General features: G+C 34.1%; 1 protein-coding gene across 1 annotated transcript in view; it reads right to left on the bottom strand.

The window, feature by feature from the left end:
• The window catches only part of LOC111046472 (locomotion-related protein Hikaru genki), a 245,283-nt gene extending 221,342 nt beyond the window's left edge, over positions 1 to 23,941 (bottom strand). The window contains exons 1-2 of the mRNA XM_039430371.1: positions 23,683 to 23,941; positions 7,896 to 8,152 (exon numbers count right to left, since the gene is read on the bottom strand). Coding sequence (XP_039286305.1) covers positions 7,896 to 7,971 — 76 coding nt within the window. The 5' untranslated portion in view covers positions 7,972 to 8,152; positions 23,683 to 23,941. The remainder of the gene's footprint in view (positions 1 to 7,895; positions 8,153 to 23,682) is intronic.
• Between the last annotated feature and the right edge of the window lie 205 nt (positions 23,942 to 24,146).

Below are 24,146 nucleotides of genomic sequence, written 5' to 3'. Positions count from 1 at the left end.
CTCATTCCTAATATCCATTCAGTTGAGGGATTACTGGTGTGAATATAACTCTTTGGAGAAATAATCTCAATTATTTATCAATTACTTGCCCATATTTAAATTGATTTTCAGGAAATAATTCAAAATCATTTTGACCCAAATACAGTATAATTATGTCATAAAATTATGCGTTTTTTCACATTACTTTTAGATGAATGCCTTACTGTACAGAACGTTGTCCCGTGTATAATATATATCTAATTACATCGTGTCAACATCTCAATAAGCACTTTTTAACAATCATTATTAAGGTTTAAAGTAGAGCCTTATTGTGGAAGAGGATTGCCAAGAGTCTTGCACCAATTCGAAAAACCGCTCAAAATCAGTGTCATTATTGATGTTTCCAATTCATCCAGAATGGAATGAACCAATTTTTTCAATTTAATGACATATTCAATTTCCGAATAATTGATTTCTTATTATTATTCACCCGTGAAAGATCCATCAGAATAGGAATATTGTTTCCAGCTAGAATGATGTTTTGCTCTCCCATCGTATCTCCTATTCCCAAGTGAGAGTTTGAATAAGAAGGAAGAAGTGTTTGCAGTTTGCAGTGGAAGAAAGCGAGCCTTTGTTCGAGTTCACAAAGGCGGAAGGCAGGCAGGTAACCCGAGAGAGTTCCAAATGGATGTCTGGGTAAGGCAGGGAGTGAGGAGGAGGCTTCAGTTGATATTCAATTTCTGGCAGCTGGGAACTCCTTTGATGTGCTTAGCAGCAGACGTCGGATGAAGGGGAAGGATTTGGGCCAACTCTGTCAAACCATAACAGAGACAATCCTGTTGCCTTCCCTAGTTCCTGGGGATTAACAGCAGGAAGTTACCGGCAGTCTGGACTTCCTCGGTTCACACCTCTCTGCTGATTGGTAAGTCAACACTGTTTATACGTCATCAAAAACTTGCGCCAATGTTGATTTTCTGAATGGACTCCGGTGACGTCGCTACTCACAAACGAACTTCTGCTCCGGGATGAACTTTGACGCTGGTTTCCAGCATCTAAGTGTAGGATCTGAGGCACATATAAATTAATGTCATTGGCGTTCATATCTACTATACATACTAATCATACCATGAGCTCAGTCTACTCAGTAGTAGTCCCATATTTTAGATTGAAGAATAAATCGGGTGGAAGTCTGTATAACTTATTCTTGAAGTGACATTGTGCAAAAGCGAACAATCTAATGTTGAAGCGATAATGTTGGAAGCGTGAAATCTGGAACAGTGTAATAAGTATTGCATCACTTGACATTTATTTTTGAGTTTTGTCCACTCTAGCATAATAAAGGTAGGGATAGTATTACTAGTGACAACTAATACTCAACTTGTACTATCTTTCCTCTATGGTATAACACAATTTCATGGAGATTAATCTGTCATATAGATTGTTTCTGCTTTATTCTTCTATAAGACTTATTCAGTTAGAGAATAGAAAAATGTGATCTGAAACGAGTTAAAGAAACGAGATGGGACCGCGCTACCTGTAGACTGGGCTATTGTTCCAAAAAGGTTCATCCTGCAATTCTCGACTATCACACTCTACTGTCCTCTGAATCCGCTTCACTACCCTCATTAGTGGCCGAAGTGGCCCCGTCTGCTTTCTTGAAGGCAGTTTTAACTAGTAGGGACTCATCTATTACTTTGCACCCTACATCTGTTACTTGTATTTTCTGAAATTTATTATTGAATCTAGATCAGTGATCAAGTACTTAATATTGAATTATTCCCAATGTTTCATTTGATGAAACTCAACTTGCTCAAACGCTTTATACAGACTGACTTGAGTTACATACAATTCGTGGTTACACACACCAAGTGCACTATTCATCAGGATGCGTATTATATTTATTTGTATGGATATAATAATCATATAATCGAATATATATAATATATATATATATATTATATATATATATATTATATATATATATATTATATATATATATATATATATATATATATATATATATATATATATATATATATAATATTATAGCATCAGCTTATGGAAAGCGTACGGCGTGTGTGTTCGAGCTCATCTATTTAGTCTCATCATGTACACTGAATATAATAGGAGGTAAGGATAAGTAGTATGAAAAGACGTAATCTATAAAAAAAATAATAATACGTTCTTAGTTTGACCAAATTTGTACTTATAAACGATGGTAATGTGTGTGTTTATCCAATCACTGTAGGCTACCACTGGTTTACGGATGAAAATGCCTGTAATCAGTCTGGTCCACCAATTTATTCCTCGGAGTGAAATCCTTAACAATAGACCACGAAAATGTCGAAATTCAATAACAATAGGCGACTACTGAAGGGTCACTAGAACTTCTACCTGTTCATCGATTGTTTTCGGCGGCCCCGTCTCCTTTCTTTTACTTTCTGAAACTATGGAAACTAGCCAAAATTGTATTGTCCCAATATATTTGTCCAGTTTAATGTAGTTTTTGCATTCATATTTCCCCTACAAATAATATACTTGCATCACTTCTCTCATTGTGAAAATTCCCAATTCACTACCATTATTTTGTTAATGTATGTTGTAGCGGTGCCCTTTTTCATAATTAGAAATAAAATAAGTAATAACATCAAATTATTGAGACTGTTTGCTAAGACACGAAAAAAAGGTTTTTGTCACATTACTCAATTTGAATTTATCATACAGTAGAAAACGTTTCCAACTATTGAATCGCCCATTGATTTCATCTTAAAAACTATATTTTTCACTTAGAAACCAGGAACAAAGAGTTTTGAATGGTGTGGTACGTGACCCAGATCAGCAATAACAACTTTTTAATCCAATTTCTGTTCAAATTTATTTGAAAGTTATTGCCAGATAAGAGCAACGCCATCGGATGAGTTGTTGGCAAGTTAACTGAGTGAGGTACAAGACAAGATGAGGTGATGGGTGAGGAGGGGAGGGATTGAGGGTAGTTTGCTGAGTGAAGGAATAGAACAAGTTAGGAGAAGAGCTCCTCACAGAGTTTGAAGGTGGAGGAAATAGAAGGAGCAAGTTACGTGTGTGGATACAGACACATTTCTCGGTCTTCAAACAAAGTTTAAAGGAATAGAATCAGTAGTAAACTTTCCATAATAAATTTATCCGGAAACTTTCCCGCGTAAATCAGCGACAATTCCGATTTGGATTGCCGTGCGAACCGAAAGAGAGAAATCAGTCAAGTGTGCCAATTTCACGTTCCAATGACATAATTGCTTCAACTCCTACTAACTTACTGTTGGTCTGTGTAAAAGTAGACTAGCGTATTTTCAGCGCTGTTGACTAAAGGATCCAAGATCGCATAAATTGAGAGTTGTGTCTGTGTTATCCAAGTTTCTATTTATGGAAGCAATCTAATCGATAAAATTTGCATAGTATTCAAAATACAATATATGAAATTCAATTAATTCAAATTAAATAAATGAAATAATTTTTTTTCGGAAATTAACCTACTCAACTATTAGAAACTATAGGAGATGTAGTAGTAATACATAGAATTTAGAGAATTATAACACTGTTTTCAAATGGATAGCAATTTATACCTCAAGTAAAAACAAATAAACTAATCTCCTGTCTAATACTGTATTAACATCTCAAATAGGATATCCCATCTGATAGAATCTCTTCAGTATTCCATTATCACCCGGACATCACATTCCATTTGAATTCTAAACAGCCAGAAACGAGACCAGATTAAATCTCAATGCTCACAACAGAAGAGTTGGAGAAGTGTAATGCAAATTCTAATTAATACTCGACGTAACGCGATTGCTGAAGCGTAATCACAAGTAAAATTTAGTTTGAGAAACAGAACCTGAGATGAGATGGCTTTGATTGTGCGCGGTATGAGAGATCTAATGTATTTATTCTACGGGTCTTAGTGGAGGAAGTTGGAGAAAGTACCAACAGGGAAAATGTGTTTGGTGTGAGTTGTAGTGAGCTTGCAGCTCTTCTTCCATACTTCATTCTTATCTCCACGCTCTTCAGCTGGCTTTCTCCTGTCCTCCATCCCTTTCAGCTGACTTTCTCCTTCCCTTCCAACTGACTTTTTATTCGGCCTTGTTTGGGGCAGTCGTTGAATTAAACCTGAAGATGCCATTCGCCGGTGCTGGTCCAGTCCGGATATCACATAAACTTTACAACCAGGTTCGCTGCTACAAAATTACACAAGTGAAACTTTTTGCAGCCGTTGAAAGAAAGTGATAGGAGCGAAAACACAAGCGCCAGCCGAGCAACTTCTGACCCAAGTGAAGTTTCTACTTGCCCGGCTGCGAATTAAGGACCGTAGCAACTACTTTCACTTAGTTGCCAGACCTAAACTTCAGTCTTCTCCGGCCAATTCCAGTCGCTTCTTTTGGAATTCCAGTGAGTGAGGATGCTGCAAGTGGGGCTGGAGCTGGCATGTACGTGATATGAGCACTGCAAGCTGTTTTCACTTGCCAACTTGATGACAAATTGCAAGCCATACGTGTTCAAGAGATTGGGGTTGACAAAGGGTTGACTGTGTTTGTTCCTCAGACAACGAGTTATCACTACTACTAACTGAATTGTGAGGTTGGGTAAAAATCAAACAATTGGATTCATTGAAAATATTCTGTATAGTAAGTTTTTTTCGACAGATTTTTCCATTTCAATAATTCTATACTAAACATTTATTTTATAAAATGAATCACATTGAGGTCGTTTCCGTGGTTAATTAGTTTATAAGATAATTTTATCACTTTTGATGGACTGTCAATATCAATCTTTCTTTAATACCAATTGGATTTAAATGAGACTAAACATCTTGTATTGTTGATCTTTAGATGAATCAGTTCCTCACAAGATGTAACTGCACCCTTTTATTGGCAGAGGGTGATGTCTAAATGAGCTCTGAGCTTGTGAGTGGGTGATGAGAAGGATGATGATGATGATGACTATGATAGAATTATTTGACCTGAAGCTTCAGGTTGGTTCCGCACCACCTAAAGCGATTTTCCAACTCATAAATGAGATTTATCTGAGTCAACTTCTAAAGTGTTGGCATGTAGTGCAACAGTAGTGCGCATGAATCTCAATTCTTTTGAGCGATAGCTTATCAGCGCGACCACAGAGTGTAGAGTTTCCCTCTAGAAACTTCGATAAAATTTAATAAACTTTACTTCCACGACAAATAATATTGTTCTGCTCCATTGGGCTCTCTTTAAGATTCCATTGGAATAATGAAATAATTCACGCACAATTTTCAGGTTATCATGTGAATAGAAATGTATTATTGAACGAGATAATTTCGGTGAAGAACTTTCAAACGAAATGCACTGCTGTGGCCCAAATTGTGTATGAAAGTTGAGTTACGGGCCATTCATATCACCAGTATGGATGTTATACGAGTGAATGAATGTAACAATTATGACGTTCATAGTTTGTGAATGGAAATGGTGAATTTGTGAGTACATTATTATCTTGGTGGCATGATCTGAGATACTGCGAGAGGGAAATTATGTTACAAGGCCGGAAACGTCAGCATCAGTATGAGATTCACTTCAGTCTGTCAGCATCGGTAGAATGGGAAGCAATGGGAAGAATACTTGAGGAATGCTGACAGTTCATAGTGAATTTGACAGTGGTGAGATTCACATCTTCCTGTCAGCATTGGTTGAATGGGGAGTATTGATGTTTTATATGGGGAGTGCTGACAAATTTAACCGAATCTAACGTCAGCATTATTCTCGAGTCGCTGGAGCTCGTATATCTCGCCGCTCCTCTTATCAAGCTCGTTTATTGTGTGGTGTGAAGTGAATTTATAACACAGAGTCCTTTCAAGATATATGACTCGGCCACGAACAGGTCGAACATCTCTTATAATTTTCGAGAATAATGTCTTCATCCCATTCCAATTCCGGAATTATCCTCCAGAATTACGTGTTCATCTCATCCTAGTTCCGGAATCATTCAGAGCTGCCAATGAATCATTCTCAAGGAAGTCCAAAATAGTTCATCGTTCATTTTTTGCAAAAAGGTGCTTCAATTATAATTTATTAGCACTTGTTATCTCAATAAATCTTTTGAAATATGTTATTCAAATTACTTTTCGAGATTGGAAACAAAAACTCTTAATAGAAACATGTCTCTTTCATCATTTTATTATTATCTCCATTATTTTCCAATTATCTTTAATATCTTCGAATTCTCTTCAATATATTTGGACTCTCTTCATTATCTTCCATTCTCAATCGAAACATTTTCATTCATACTGATACAATTAGGAAACGAATAGAGCTAGTAAATCGTTTAGAATCGGAAGGAAAATATCTGTGAGTTGATTCCTATCCAATCACGCTACATTGATGTTCAACACTGAATTCCACAATTTTCCCGTTTCTCTCATTGAAATAACAGCACTGTATTAACAAGAATCTCATAGATTCATTGAATTTAACTATATTGACTGGTGGTGTTCCCATCATGATTGTCCACGGAGTCATATTGGCTTTACTGACTGATTCATCTAAACTCCCTCATCCAACCACCTTTCTGAAGTTTATTCTGTGTTGACTGAACCTTTATTGACAAAGTAGCATATGGTATGGGAGAATAGTAGCCTACTTATTTCTTATTCAGCTTTGTAGAATAAATACACATGGAAATATCTGAACTACAATACTTATGAAAAATTAATCATTTTATCGTATATGAGTCTATAATTCAGTTGACAAGCAGTAACGAAAAATGATTAGCCAAATTATCATCTCAAATCTGACTACCTAACCATCAAATCAAACATAAAGTCAAAATAATCTAATCAGTAATCTGATGAATATCTACAGTGAAAACTGTTCTCAAGAATTGTGTGCCATCAAAGCTACTGTGACGAAGATTGATTTGATAATATAGCACGAATTTTCGTAATAACTTGCTGTATTGAATTTCCGAATGATTCATTGTCAATATGAGCGCGTTTTGGGAAGTTGAGGAGTAATATTAGCATCACATTATCGCTCTTTTATAGTTAGCCTGGTTGGCGCAAGTCGGGTGATTAACGGAGTGGCTTTTGACAGTTACGAAGAGTTGTTCTTCAATACTCTCTGCTCTGCTTGTTATAGACATCTCCATCAATCTGCTTCAACTTTTAAGGAACTCGAAAGTTTCTCCACGATCCCTTCCAGCGCCGGAAATAACGAAGAAGATAACTGATGGAGATTGATGTATTGAGCGATTTTTTGCGTTGCTACAATTTTTCGTGTGTGTTCAGAAAGTGAAAAACTCCAAACGACTTCGCCTACTCATGAAGTATTTATTATTGACTTATTAGCCACATCATATCTGGAAGCTAGTTATTACGGATTTTCTGAGATTCTCCAACTCTTGAATTTATGATTATTAAATTCACATATTCATGTATTCGAACTTCAATGGATCACCTGGATATGGAATTCCTTACAAGATGAGATGAGAAAAAAAGTGTCATCGCGTATCCCAATAATTATTTCAATTCTATTTTTAGTGTTATAATAATTCAAAAACACCAATCACCTCATGTTACTTGGATTACTCCGTATGATTCTCCATCATAAAAAATTTATATTTGAACATGTTATTCAAATTTTCTTGGTAAATAAATTCAAGTAATAGCAGAACTATAATCATAATTCACTGCTCAGTAGGAGGAAATTATTTAGTCAATGAAAATGGATCATTATATAACAGGAAATGATGTAGTATTTTATGATATTTTCACTGTAGTTTGACAACAAGGTTCATTCATAACAGCTACACATTTACGAAATCCATACAGCTTGTCGTTGGAACATGGATGATAGTTTGATACTTGAAATAATTACAAAATTAACAAAATATAATAATTTTCGAGCATCACTTACCAGTATTTCGCAATCGGCCATGCACGAAAGTGAGTAAGGCTAGCGTGAGGGCAGCATACAGCTTATGCCCGGCCATTTTTGAAACTCAGCTGTCTCACTTCCGGTGACTGACTCTCTCACTCTCTCTTGTCCATCTCATATCTCTCTCGCTCGCCTCACCTCGGGACTCGCCGTGGCGCGAGGGACGAGTCATCCATGGGCCGAGCCGAGCCGAGCCTTTAATCTACTGGACCACACGTCACTGATAACGCCGCTCGCTGCAAACGAAAAATTAATCAAACAACGGGAAACATTAATGGAGCTCCATGCTCGCACTGTACTCACACACCAACACCAGCACACACGCACACACTCTCAATATGCAAACATATCTCAAAACAGAGAAGAAACGAGTCACCACCAACACATTATATTCAAACGTATCTTAAAAAACAAGAGATCAGTTACAAAAGAATGAGGAAGAGGGAAGAGGAACAGGGTATAAAGAGAAGAAAGAAAAGAAGAAGGAGATGAAGAAGGAAGTCGTAAAAGGAAGATTATGAAACAAGAAGAAAAATAAATGGTGGAATAAGGGAATGAAAGAAGAATAAGATAATCAAGATATTAAACTTGAACTAAGATTGTGAGGAAGAGAGACTATGGAGTTAAGAAATAAGTGATGAGATGAAGAAGGTGAAGAAGAATATAAAGAGAAAAAAGGAAGGGGGAGAATAGAATAGAATCACTGCCTTATTTTGATCTAGGAGAGTGGAGTGAGGGTGCAGTCCTCTATTCTAGGAGAAGGAAATGAGAGAAAATTCATTTGAAAATAGCGAATGAAAGGAAAACAAGTAGAATTGGGAGAAAATTACAAGAGGCTAAGAAAATCATGAGTTAACAAAATTGGAGATAGGTGGGTGAGAAAATAGAGAGTTGAGGTAGGTGGAAGGAGATAGTGATGGAATAATATAGGAAAAGAGAGAGAGGGTGAAAATGGACAAAATACAAAGAGGAAGTGAACAGGAAGAGGATAGAACACAAACATACAAATATATGAATACACCCCTTTCATGGTCATAACTTCCTATTCAGGCGTATGCGAAACATACTCGCTTGCCTGTAGTGAAGTCCAGACCACCCTCTACTTTATGGTAACCATGAATCCGGCCCCGTTATTGTACAGCAACCCATCTGTAATGGCTCTCACGTCAATTAAGATGCAAGTTTTATGAGTAAAAGCGTCCGAATTCTTCTTCCGAACACCATCCGAGCATCCGTTCATTACACATGAGCATGGTAAATCAATTAAAATGCAGTTTTTCGAAATTAGGAGAGCGAAAAAGTGCATTTTGATAATGATGGGGACGTTGGTTATTTTTGTTTGTTTTGTCTTGTTATTTATTTATTGGAACAATAACAAATCAAATAGAAATGACTTGGAGGGAGCAACAGGCTCAGCCCAAACCTGCTCTTCTCTCAAATTTTACAATTATTTGTAATGTTTGTATTTGAAACTTTCAAGTCAGATAAACAACTTCTTTTTTACTCAAATTTACTAGTAATTCACTACTCTGGTGAATCTACTAGATTCCACTGCAATACCTTCTATCCATCACCAAGACGACACCTTTTAGAGCAGAGAACACTTGGTTGTACGAAATAGATGGGGGAGGCCCCCTAAGAATGAATTTCTTGTTTCATGGGAGGTGGGACTCAAATGTCTATGATATGCCCAATCACTTTTTCTATTTTGGTATCTTCATCTGTTCAGATCTACGATTAATTGTCAAATGAGAATGAGAGCATTCATGCTTTCATCCGTTAATTTCCATTATTCATCCATTCTCTGTAATCATTCATAAATTTATGCGATCATTTATTTATCCAATCTTCGCAGCCTCCATCACTTCAGGCTTTCTCATAAGTTTTGCAATGATAAATTTCGCCCAGGATAGATTTCCGAGTTATCCAGAAGCCCAACTTCCTTTTCTTCTGAATTTAAATCTTTCAGGACGATAAATCTCTCAGTGAACAGCAAATCCAGAGAACAAATCAAATCCGTCGAGAAATCCAGCTGAAAGTTTTTAAAGAATTCAAAGTTGGACGACAAGGAAGCATCCGAGTTGAATCGGGCAGAAAACAAGGTCAAAACGAGCTTTGAAAAGCAGTCCCCGTTAGTATCCGGAGGTGCTGGAACTGGAAACTTGATACTCAAAGTAAGAGTGGAATTTTTCAACTCAACTCTCAGTGAGAGCTGACAGAATCAAAGGATTCCAATTATAAGTTTAGATTTCAAAAGAAAGAGAGAATTTTTGGATGAGTTACGATTCGATGAAATCGAGAAGGAGGACAAACTATTAATTTGGACAAGGCATCGTATTGTTTGGAAGCGGAAAAGAGTGATCAGAATTCGAAATCGATTAGCAAAATTTATGAGATGAAAAACATGCAAAGTTTGAGAACCGGATTCTCTTGACTCTCTTGAATAGAAAAGTCCAATAAGCAATTCATCTTTCCTAGTTTCTTTATTAATCTTTTTCAACGTTCAACTTGACTTCTGGAGGACTCGTGACGACTTAAATAATAATAATCTATAATTTGCACGTGTATTTGAATATACCCCTTTCCACTCTGTGAAGTTTGAGCTCTTCAGAGGGCTCACTATGCTCTTGTTCACCTAGACTAGTCTGAGCCATCTCATTGCATCAAATGAAAGAAATCTGTATCTGTGTCGAGAAAATGATTCAGCTTACTTTTTGAATTGCATTCTAGAGATTTCATTTTGAAGGTTAAAGGTCAGCCAGTACTCTCTATTCCATTATTCATCCTTGTTGAGGAAACATGATTTAATATTATTCTGAGAATATTATTAACAAAGGTTGGGACCCATCCCTATTTATCTCAGAGCAAGAGAATGAGATGTTTGTATTCCTGCAGAAAACATTCACTTATCGATTCGAAGAGATTTGATCCTTGGGAGTTAAAACTCAACATAAGTTCTTGGATTGATCCCCTACTGAACTTGACCTTTACACGTGTAATGCTCCACAGCCTATGCAACTACTCAGCATTGCAATGTCAACCAATCGCTAATATTCATCCAGGGTGTGATCTAAGGAAGAAGCTGTTGACAAAACTCGCATCAGTTACTACTTTTGATCAAATTCTACGCTGGAGCTAATACGTAAACAACTTGACAACCACTTTTTCATCAATGACCTTCTCCTTTTCAAAAATAAAATCTTGCTTTATTATTTCTCTCGTCTGGACTCTATCTCGAGTTCGAACTCTATGTTCGACAATCGGAAATACACACTGATTGTTGTAGTTGCACTATTCACATTCTCCACTGAGCTTTCTGAAGAATTCCACAGAGAATTCCAAAGTTGGGCATACTACCGAATAAGAAGTAAATTGTGCATAGTACACTGGACAACTTTACTTTGATATTTGGGAAGAAGGCTTCAGTTGTGTTTGGGAACACGATAAATTATTGTATGTGAGAAGTATGTAGTTTCTACAAACAATATGCTTATATGGTGATATAGTTATATATATTTTTTTATTCAAAGAGAATAAATCATGCAAAACTAGATTTTTAATTTGCATGTGATTCAGGGTAAAGCTACCCATACTGTGAAACATTTAAAGTAATTTGACGATGAGTCCTGTTATGAGTTCTAGTGTGGGGTAGCTTGGTTATGTGTCGAGGGATTTCTAAATGTTCATAAAACAGGCTCCTGTGCCTGATATGACTGGAAATGCAGATGTGTAAGCCATCATCAATTTAGAAGCATCACTCTGCACTTGTGATAAGGTGGGCGTCGAATATATAATCTGTAATTATAATTTGAACGGTTATAATCATTCCTAGTGTGCACTCTGACTGCTGATCTCCAATATCAACTCAATTCAATCGTACAGGATTAATATTAATTACAATGCGATTACAGTGATGCATGCATAATGTTGGCCTCAGCTCAGACTGACTGACACTTTGACGTCCAATTGCTCCGTTCGGCTTGTTTTAACAAACCTGCATGCAACTGATTGATGTGTTATCAGTAATCGACTGTTTCCTCTAAGGAGATCACGCTCCTTGAATACCTGAATAATGGTATTCAATTTATGATGACTCGTAATCACAATCAGTTGATGATAATTATCAACACAGGATAACAACTGATTACACGAGATTACTAAATCATGCATTGGTCCCACATCAGGAGAATTGCACAAGCTGCATCTTGATATTGTTGTAACATAATAATTATGATCCTAATCAACTTGCCAGAATCATCAAGGAAAACCGTAGCACCAATTAAAAACAGGTAACTCACTGGAGTAGAACATCTTCGTGTGAGTAGTTTTAAGTATCAATCTACTACAGGCTAAGGATCCCTTACTTTGCATGACAGCAAAATAATGACCCATGACAAAAGGGAGATTTCCTGATAGCAAATAAGGGGAAAATAATATTAATGAATGTTCAAATTTTAATACAATTTAAATTATTTTCTATGTGTCTACTAATTTTATTTAATTAAAGGTGAATCTTATAAGGCAAACATTATCTTTCCTTAAAGTGAAATTTTCAATATTTTTTTTCTTTTATTGTGTTATAAGGTGTCTTGTTTTATTAGGTGATAAATTCATAATTTCAGTTGATACTAGTTTTTGGACTTGTATTTGTAGGTAAATCAAATCATAAACTCTGGAATGTTCATTTTTAATTAAGGTTCTGAGCAGTTTTGGGCGAATGCCCGTTATTTACACTTGGATTGCGTCCTAAAGTTCATAAATAATAAATAAAATAAATGTTGGCTAGCGCACAAGTTTCCAACAATACTAGCCGAGCTACTATATGAAAAATTATATTTGATTTCGCAAACCAAACGAAAAATATCATAAAAGTTAACATCATAATTAATGAAGTATTCATTTTTCTAAAAGCATTATATTAATTTATTACGAGTGTTTTCATAAAGTTGCATTGTAGATTAATGACACTCTGGCAAGTAAATTTGTTTTAAATCTGTTAAATTTTGAGAAGGAAATCAGAACGTCAAGATAAAATCTAAATTAAATAACAGAATAAACTCCTGTTTTAGCTTTTGATGAATTGTAGGAAGAGTTAGAAATTAATGCTGTAATACATTTATTTACAGCGGTTCATGTGTGTCCCCAAACCAACTTCTTGTACTACCACCCCTTTGGTTCCGCAACTTTATGTAAAACCGCTTCAAGACACCCGTTCAGACGACAGGTCTAGGGACGTAAGAGGACGTCGCCGTCAAGCCAAATTCAACCGGTAAAAGCTCACCGCCAAAACAAGGTACTGTAACCCCGACGATAAAGCAACGTACAAACCAACGAAAGTGCAGTGTAGTGAAACAAAGGTTCATTCGAGAATGTCAATAAAAAGTGGGGATTCAAAATTATTATGAAATGGGTTATATGGGTTACTATCGACGAAATTTGGGTTCAACGTTTTTTTTCTTTCTTGAGTAATTTCATGTTGAAATTGATTGGTTATTTTATGACTGATCTTGTTTGGTTTTGTGACGTATTGCTATCTAAACGGGGATAGTAATGCGCCCCCGAATCAGATGAAGAATGTCAACAAAGTAACATGATATTGTTGTTTCTGTTGTTCGATTTTAGCTGCCAATGTTTATTGAAGCTGTTTGTATTTTTCTATTATTTCAAATTGTAGTGTTATTCTATAGTATAAACCTATTAAATCAGGCATGGCAAGATTAATTGAAGTTTTCTTGACTCTAGCCCGTTCACCTGCATGAATTAGGTATAGACTCAGGTATTTTCTAGATGTGCCGGCCTATTTCTAAATTCTAAATTTTATTCAAAATTGTCTTCTTTGGTACACAACTGCGCCGACTCTGCTGTCTAGAGATATTTAAATCTCTGGAATTCAAATTTTCTAAAAAATTAAATTTTTCATAACTTACTCTAATAATACTAGATCAATTTTTCTGAGTCTATACTTAATAATTCATTCTGTGAACGTGTTAACTGTCAATATTTTGGGTTTGGAGTTGAATGAATAATTTATAGTTGCTACTCCAATTTTTCTGATGTTTAAATAATTGTAGATGAAATAGGGAAGTTATTAAGTTCAGTAAATCCATTAAAATGAAAATCTTTTGAAGTGCTTAAAGATAAAGTCAAGTATCATTGATGCTTAAGTTGAAAGTATTCTGAAACTTCATATTGAAATCGATCATTGAGAAATTAAAGGTTTAACGTTAGAATAAAAATGAGTAGAAGAAACTAGGATATGTGAGAAACAACTGATTCTAAGTGCTGAATAAAATTTTTTGCATTCTGTAATTCCGTGAATGATGATAGAAATTATTGTGATGTCAACGTACGTATTCTGGTCTCACGTCTGGTAGTTGAATATCATTATAGTAGTAGTGAAAGGGAATATTGAGATTTTAAAGGTCAACCCAAATAAATTAGGAAAATTCGGAAATTATTATGGGAGAATGTTTGAGGAAAATTGGAAATTTTTTTAATAAGTTTAGGTAGATCGAAGGTAATCAGAGAATAAATAGGAAACTGTTTTATTAGTTATTGTTGATATGTAGTTTTGAAAAGTTGATGAGTAGTTTTGGCCTTGAGATGTTTAAACTAAATAATTAGATATTGTAGATTAAAGTTGAAACGATGATCAAATCCTTGGGAATTTGTATAAAAATAAGTTGATTGAGATGAGGTTGTTAAGTCCCTTTATCAGTAATGTTTATTCTCGGAAAGGTGAATCAGTTTTGTTATTGGAAATATTTTCTTTTAGGTGTGATTTTTGCGGTAGGCATGCTTAGTGATAGTGTAAAGATCCGTTGTGTTGATGACGTGTCCTGTAGACTGTGGGGAATTTTTTTGTTTAGTTGAGACTCAAGATTTAGAGGAGGACAAGGGGATGTCCTGCCTATGTGTGTTGTTGTTGAATTTAGGTAATAGGCGCGAGTGTAGGCCCGTGTCCAGAGAGAACGGAGCACTGCCCGAAAGTTGTCCATGTAACAAATCAAGGAATCTAGCTGTGACTAACCTTGCAAATTTGTACGGTGGAATTGTATAATTTTAGCGAAAGGCACCGAAGATGGTGTGAGCTAAGATTTTTTTTGTATCTAGTAAACGGTCTGGTTCATTCGAGAGTTATGGGGCTCGTCAGTAGAATAACGTAAACCGAAATCTAGAATATTTAGTGAGTCTTCGTAGTGATTGTAAGGAAAACAATCAGCGTAATGCAGTTTAGGGAAGCCCAGTCAAAAGGTTCGTTAATGTTTGGTAGGAAAGTCAGCCGCAAAAACACAAGTAAAAATTGGTAAAAAAAAGGGGTATTATTGAGTTTAAAGTTGCTTAGAAATTTGGTATGGTAACGAAAATTGAAGGTTTTAGACAATGAATATTTAAAGTGATTAGTTCAGGTATACAAATAAAATAGGTAACAGAGAAACCTTTTCGAGTACCTAGGTAATGTTAAAATGGTTATCAGTGAAAGTATAAATAAATATTGGAACAGTACTGAACGGGTTAAATTAAAATAAAATTAACAGTGAAATTCTTCTAGTTGAATTTGAAATGAAAAGGGAAAATCTCTTGAGTTAAGCATGAGTTTAAATTATTCTGTAGTTGAGAGTTGAAAGGTTGATTAAAAATTTAATTGGGGATATGAAAGTAGAAATATGTAGGAAAATTCGGGTCAAAAAGGAAATAGAATTTTTGTTGGGAAAATTAAATTGAGGTAATTAACAGTAGTAGGACCCTTTGGAGATAAGTAGTCAAAAATAATTAATAAATAAAAAAAAATAGGAAAATCTTTAATGAAATGATAAATTTTTTTTAATGATGAATAGTAAAATTGCAATCAAGTTTTCCAAGTTGGGATGTTTTGAGATCTAGTTAAATATGAAGTTTATTGTTGAGAAATAATTATGTGAGGCTCCAGTAAGGTTGGAAATGTCAGTGAACTTGTGAATCAGTAATAGTGTATTAGTAGTCTATTAATGTGTTAATGTATTGGTAAATTTCATAATGTTGATAATCAGAAGTCAAGCAGTTGCAGTCCAATGTTAAGATAGTTGTTCCAGTTGAATTTTCTTATTATTAAATCATGCCTTGAGAATTATTCTTCCAGTGTTTAGAGAAAATGTCACGTACTTTGAGTTTGAGATAAATAACCATGATCGCTGTCGAGTCAATTTATCCAGTTGAAGTTGTAGGCAGTGAGAAAATTACAATACTCTAGTGACAAGCGAAGTATAAAATAATTGTCGATTAAAACCTAGCACTCATTGTTTTGTTTTGACTAGCGTTCTGTCGTGGAGGTTTTCCTACTGGAATGGTATAATGCAAAATCACGCTTGAAACATGTTGAAAAATAGGAAACAGATCAGTCTATTGAAGACAAGATTTTTTGTCGTGAGTTATAATTGGATAAGTTTTTGTGAGTATGGCGCCACTCTATAGCCTTGTCTCTATACACTCAACGAGATGATTCCTAATGAATGAGAAGGAGAAAGGAGAAAAAGAGTTATGATAAAGATATTTACCGTATTTTGTTATAAGGATTCATTACGGGTTCATGAAGGGTTTAGTCAAAGATTTTGTTACGTGACAATATAATGTATATAGAAGAAATTCCGGAATGTAAATAACTTGCGCAACTAGATTAGTCATTAAATTATGTTATTAACTTCGTAATATTAAATATATTTAGGTAGGTGAATTAGGTTTAATTTTATTTCATTGATCGGCTGCATACTCGCGGTAAATGAAATAATTGTACAGTTTTCTCACGGTAGTAGATAATTGATTGTTTGGCAAATCGGGTGATTATCAATTTTTGAAGTCATCAACAGTCATAATACTATGTATGTAAATGATGTCTCTAATAATAATAATAATAATAATAATAATAATAAGTTATTTAGCATAAGACGATTTATCATAATATTCTATACTATACCCATTTTCAATAGCTTAATGCTCATCCATTCATAGTTAAGAATTATACATTCACATAGTTAGGAGTTAGTACATATAGATAAAATATATTCTCATTCATAAAATAATAAGGATAATGTCTAAGGCCTCATATTTTATATTCTATTCGCTTTATATTTCATATTATTTTGTTGATATCCCTATTCTTTATTAGTTTACCTTCCGTGATTAATACAATTATAATCTTATCTTAGGTTTATTCAGTTCAACTGAATCCATTTTAGTTCACTAATATAATTCAGTGGTAGAGATTTCCTGCTGGAATACAATAATGGATAGAAATTTTCATAGCTACGGAATGTACATCAAGCGTGTGTCATTGCTCTCCGATGGCTCGCTAGCGTTGCAGTTTCAACCATTATTATCTTTGAATCGTAGTCGATGTAGAATAGTATTGCCTACTGAATTGCTTTATATTGTTAAAAATATATTGCACTCTCAACTCTATAGTAATGATAGTTAGATTTCAATACATTCAGCAGAGTGAAAAAGTTTCATCCTTTACTATTATAATCAACGTACTCCATATTTTACAACAGCAGAGTAACATAGGACCAATTAAAACTATGATGTCTTTTAAACGTTTTCCCTTGTTAGAGTTTGCCAAGAAAATAACCAGAGATTCAATGAAGTGATTGAAGTATTCAAGATTATTATACTCGGTCCGTCTTTAGTACCTACTTAAAAGGTGGACACGTCCATATTGTTTTGTCCTGACTCTTGCCACAGTTTTAAAGACTCTTGCCACAAATCTCAATTAGTTATACATTTTGCTGAATTTCGGAATGATTAAAGAGATTTCTTTTGAAGAGGGCCCGCTTCAAATTGGATCCTACAATCAATCCAGAAATTTGACTCTCCAAATCATACAGAATGCCTCTATGGTAACATATCCTGATTAGATTTCTTTTTGCGTGTTTCACACCGGAAGGAAGGGGAGTGTGCCGGGCACTGTCTTTAATTCAGGCCTTTTCCCAAGTTATTATAGTAAATTTAATACGCAATAGACTAGAGCCATTATTGTGAGTTAGCGAAATAAATTATTTTCTCTCTGTATTATGAACGGCCATGACTTCGAGTTTCCCATGATAGATATTTAAAAATTGTGGCTCCGAGTCGTCGAGGAATGTAGATTATGGAATTATCTCTAAAACTTAGCCTTCTTGTCGCGACATAAAATGCGATAAGTTGGAAAACAGCAAGCATTGAAATTATAACAAACTACCGATTTTGCAGTTACTATTTGGTCCAAAGGCTGTAGAAGCCACGCGACGATTGGTCAAATTGATTCCTTTCGCCCAATAGGAGACCTGTTTCTAAATACAGTAGTGGGGCGATTCCCCAGCCGACAGACCAGATTACGTTCCGGAGGACACTTTGCTAGGAGCACTACGAGAGTAAAGATGTAGTCATTATGTTTCGCCCTTTTTGGGCAAGTTTATGAGTTTATATCATTTTTAGTTAATGTAGGAGCTAGTTTTATTTTTTATTAATGTTTAAATTTACTAGTAGTGCCATGTCCTGAAAGATTTAATTGTGTTTCTTCATCATGTACGAATAATTGTTTCTTCAAATAACCGCTAAAGTACGTAAACTAAGGTTAAAATATAATTAATTAAGTGAAACTTCAATCAAAAGATTTTATCAACAAAGCCTGTTATTTTTCAAGTTAATAATATTGATTGAGAATAATCCTTTTGATTTTATTAGTGATGGAAGATACTTATAAATTTTTTCTAAAGAAGTATAGAAAGATTTCAGTTACGTTACATTTGAGTTATTGTTTCTGGAAATATATTATCGTAGAGTATTGCTGAAAGTCAGGAAGATAGCCTTTAAATTGAAATGAAACTTTTAAGAATTGTTCATATTGAGTTTATGACATTTTTTTAATTTATATTTTTCAGACTCTGTTTTCTTATGTCATTAAGGCTTTTGAATGATTTAGTAAATTTTTTATGATAGAAATCTTAATCGATGAAGAAGAAAGTTTTTCTTCTCCAGGAAATTAATATTAATGAATGTTCAAATTTTAATACAATTTAAATTATTTTCTATGTGTCTACTAATTTTATTTAATTAAGGTGAATCTTATAAGGCAAACATTATCTTTCCTTAAAGTGAAATTTTCAATATTTTTTTTCTTTTATTGTGTTATAAGTGTCTTGTTTTATTAGGTGATAAATTCATAATTTCAGTTGATACTAGTTTTTGGACTTGTATTTGTAGGTAAATCAAATCATAAACTCTGGAATGTTCATTTTTAATTAAGGTTCTGAGCAGTTTTGGGCGAATGCCCGTTATTTACACTTGGATTGCGTCCTAAAGTTCATAAATAATAAATAAAATAAATGTTGGCTAGCGCACAAGTTTCCAACAATACTAGCCGAGCTACTATATGAAAAATTATATTTGATTTCGCAAACCAAACGAAAAATATCATAAAAGTTAACATCATAATTAATGAAGTATTCATTTTTCTAAAAGCATTATATTAATTTATTACGAGTGTTTTCATAAAGTTGCATTGTAGATTAATGACACTCTGGCAAGTAAATTTGTTTTAAATCTGTTAAATTTTGAGAAGGAAATCAGAACGTCAAGATAAAATCTAAATTAAATAACAGAATAAACTCCTGTTTTAGCTTTTGATGAATTGTAGGAAGAGTTAGAAATTAATGCTGTAATACATTTATTTACAGCGGTTCATGTGTGTCCCCAAACCAACTTCTTGTACTACCACCCCTTTGGTTCCGCAACTTTATGTAAAACCGCTTCAAGACACCCGTTCAGACGACAGGTCTAGGGACGTAAGAGGACGTCGCCGTCAAGCCAAATTCAACCGGTAAAAGCTCACCGCCAAAAACAAGGTACTGTAACCCCGACGATAAAGCAACGTACAAACCAACGAAAGTGCAGTGTAGTGAAACAAAGGTTCATTCGAGAATGTCAATAAAAAGTGGGGATTCAAAATTATTATGAAATGGGTTATATGGGTTACTATCGACGAAATTTGGGTTCAACGTTTTTTTTTCTTTCTTGAGTAATTTCATGTTGAAATTGATTGGTTATTTTATGACTGATCTTGTTTGGTTTTGTGACGTATTGCTATCTAAACGGGGATAGTAATGCGCCCCCGAATCAGATGAAGAATGTCAACAAAGTAACAGGATATTGTTGTTTCTGTTGTTCGATTTTAGCTGCCAATGTTTATTGAAGCTGTTTGTATTTTTCTATTATTTCAAATTGTAGTGTTATTCTATAGTATAAACCTATTAAATCAGGCATGGCAAGATTAATTGAAGTTTTCTTGACTCTAGCCCGTTCACCTGCATGAATTAGGTATAGACTCAGGTATTTTCTAGATGTGCCGGCCTATTTCTAAATTCTAAATTTTATTCAAAATTGTCTTCTTTGGCACACACATGCAAACGTATAACATGGAAGGTTGAAGGGTCGTTACTTTTCACTACTCTTTGCCCAAATTCCTTCAATGTTTCTTAGAATTGCTGGAAAAAAGCATTCGCAATTCAACCGTGAATTACATTTTTCTGCTTATTTTATGAGGAAAGTGAAAACGTTTTAAACGTGGATTTATCACTGGGAAATATTTTTTTAAATAGTCTTGGTGTAATAAAACAATTGGATTAAACTAATAACTAAAATATTGTAGCTACTTCTCCTTTTGTTTGTTATTAACAACTATTTCGAAAATTAAATCAGACACTCCAATGACATGGCTGTAATAAAATTAGTGATAACGGAATAATTGAATTTGCTGATAATAATTAAACAGAACATTTGTATTTGAGGAAAAGCATTGATACTAAATTACATCTATTCCAGGTAGAGGAACAACGCTATGAAATGCTCGTATCCATTACATTGATGAAAATGTGCCTGCTTCGGACGTCGGCCGGGTATTCTACCTCTCGCTCGAAAATGTAATGAATAGTGGGATGAATACTACTAGCGTCAGCAATTTGCAATGATGGGACGGCGCTAATAACGCCAACATTCTACCTGTGTTCTCATGATTATTATTATAATTATCATAGTGATTGGATCACTCTCAATCACTGGATATCGTGAAGATAAAGTTCGATATTTTCGTAACTAGCTTCACACAATTCGGCATGCAATCGTTTGTATTCAACTGATTAAAATCGAACACGTAGCTTTTCTACATTCATAAATTCATATGAACGGAATGTTACAACTTACTAATAAATTGAACAACATACCACTAGTCATATTTGGTAATGTTGACAGGCATTGTTATTTCAAACAGGTATGCAAACAACGGTGATATTTTCATCTAGTAAAATCCCATTTTCATTGGATATTGTTCATGATAATCAATGATAAATTAATAATGATTGGAAAATAACAGTTATTATGATACGTGTTCTCAAAGCAAGTTATTACAAACAACATTTTTTCAATGCATAATATTAATTGTGTATTTCATTAATATTGTTCATTCAATCGTTCTGAATTCTGAACTTCAAGCATAAATATTTTTGAACAGAGAATTGTGATAATAATGATTTAACCTTATTTCAAGTTTAAATTGAAAGATTTGGGGGGGGGGAAATTGAAAGGTTCACCTGTTTGCCCTCTCACAGTATTACTTGACAACTGGTTGTTGTGCAAGTTAATGAATAAATAAAATATAGATGTGAAAATGAAAATAATGAGGAATTGACTCTTTTCCTAATAAGATTATTATTTTGTCAAACGAATAAGGGAAGGTATAAAATAGTCAGGAACAATAGTGGACAACAAATTTGAATGGGAAAAGCACATTAATCTATCAATTACCCGGATCAGGAAACTTCTCTACAAATTCTATCAACTCCGTAAAATCCTCAACTATGAGACATTAAAAACGGTTTATTTTTCTTTAGTGCAATCAATTTCAAGAAACGTCATAATTATATGGGGAGCTACGAATTTTATACATATTGAACCTCTCTATAAACTTCAAAAACGAATACTAAAAATAATAGTTTCTAAGGAGAATCAATTCCCCACGAACATTATTTTCAAGGACTGTAAAGTATTGAGTGTAAAACAACTCTGAATCCAGGCTATTATCACGAGAATGAGGAGAAACAAAAAACACATACTAAAACTGGCAGATCATAACCATCGAACAAGGCAGAGAAACACGGATTTAATAGTAGCAAGGATGACACTACATATGAGCAAAGAAACTACATATATTTGGGACCAAAAATTTACATACCAATTAACATCAGGCAAGAAATCAATAGGCTGAAGTTCAAGAAAAAAATATTGTCCTGGTTATTTGACATTGGTGTAGGAAATTGTGAGAATTTAGTTAGTCTGTGAAAATTAAAACTATTTACTTTTCATTCTTTTCCTTTACTAGTTTTTCATTTTTCAAATTAACTTTCTAATTATTATCCTTAATAGAACATTAATTTTCATCTACCAATTTCATAATTTTGTTTGTATTTAAAATTTTTACTAATCTCAATATAAAAACTTCAATCCTATATCACTGAATGAAGTTTGTAAATTGTAATTATCACACACAACATGCAACCATTAACTTATAACCCAACATAATATCATTTAAAGTTGGGTGAATATTTATTTATTGAATTGTCTATGCCTATTAATAAATTATTCAATGCATAAAACCTAATTTTTTATTGTATTAAATGTTATAGTATTCTATTTTGTATTGTAATTATTGTTTTTTATGAATAAACTTCGATTTGATTTGATATTATGATTGACATCATCATTTACGATTCGAATGGACGATGATGATTGTTAATGTAATGCTAATGGATATTTTCCATCATGAGAAAATTCCATACTCTCAATTATCCATTTTAAAAAAACTCTACACGTTATCTATGATGTATATAATATATATTCTGGTGGTAAATTGGTGAGGTACTTCTTGGAAAAGAGTTAGTAATGTAATTGTTTCCTGTAATCAATCTCCAACTCTAAGTTTATCAAAAGGCTAAAGCTAGAGAGGATAATATAATTAGTCTGCCGCAAACAAGATTAACTGAAAAGTAAATAAAAAGCTTGACTTAGGTGAATAAAGCTTGGTATATTAATTATCAAAAGAGATACTTGAAAACACCAATGATAGCAGAGTGTTTTCAAATCATATTTCGTGATTCAGACTGAAATATTATGAATTTGTAGTGTAAATAACAGAAACCTTACAGTAATCACCATGATTGTTCATCCGTTGCTGATAGAGCTGGCTTAACCATTAAACGCTGATACACGTGGAAAAGCAAATCTCTACAACCAACATTTATAAAAATCAACGACCACCCTTAATAAACAATTGAATTGATAACTGAGTGTTAGCATCATCATAATTTGAAAAATTGTAATCAATATAATAATGCTAATTATTTATTAATAGTGAATCAATTTATGATTCAAAATCATCAATTCATCAATGTTGAATCACATAGAAAAATAATACAGAAATCATATTTTTGAATACAGTCTATTCAATTTGAAAATGTATATTCTTTAGTCTTCTAAAAATTTGATGATAATTAATTTTGTTGGAACTAGGTACCTGATTTTCATTATCAATAATAATAATACTCAAGAAATAAGATACAATTGAAGCTCAAATTGACTAGAATATTCTTGTAAATTGCCGAAATAATAGACAAGAAAAAGGAAGTTATCACAGACACTTGAATATAATTATTATTCTATTATTATGGAGCTCATTTATGTAATAGGAAATTACTATACTTACAAAATACAATTGTCTTCCGAGTGAAGAGTTCAAACTTTCAGTTATTAAGTGGTATGAAACAACTTCGAAGGTTGTAGATTTGACGCAAAGAGAGATCGAACTGTCAGCAGCCTGTTTCCCTCAGCTCGGCGAGTTGTGGTGAAAATCACGCGATTCTCAAAATACGCGCGTCAACGTTCCGATTCCGCCCCGCGCGACGTCTGAAACGGAATTGGGCGACACGGCGACGACTGCTCCTAATATCTCACTGAGACGACCCGTAGCGCCACGATGCCACGCGTGAGTTTCCCTGCCCCACAAAGCCAAATTTCCCTTTCACCCCCGTAGAATTCCCCCACTGTTCGAACGTGACCCACCTAGGGAGAAATGGACTTGGGTCATAATTTCCCTCAGCATCCCAAAATACTCAGAATCTCAATCAACCTTTTTAAATCACCTAGATATAGATTACCCTCGTCTTACTT

This window comes from Nilaparvata lugens, chromosome 6 (assembly GCF_014356525.2).
Source record: "Nilaparvata lugens isolate BPH chromosome 6, ASM1435652v1, whole genome shotgun sequence".
NCBI classification, from domain to species: Eukaryota; Metazoa; Arthropoda; class Insecta; order Hemiptera; family Delphacidae; genus Nilaparvata; species Nilaparvata lugens.
This window is presented reverse-complemented; position numbering and strand designations above follow the sequence as displayed.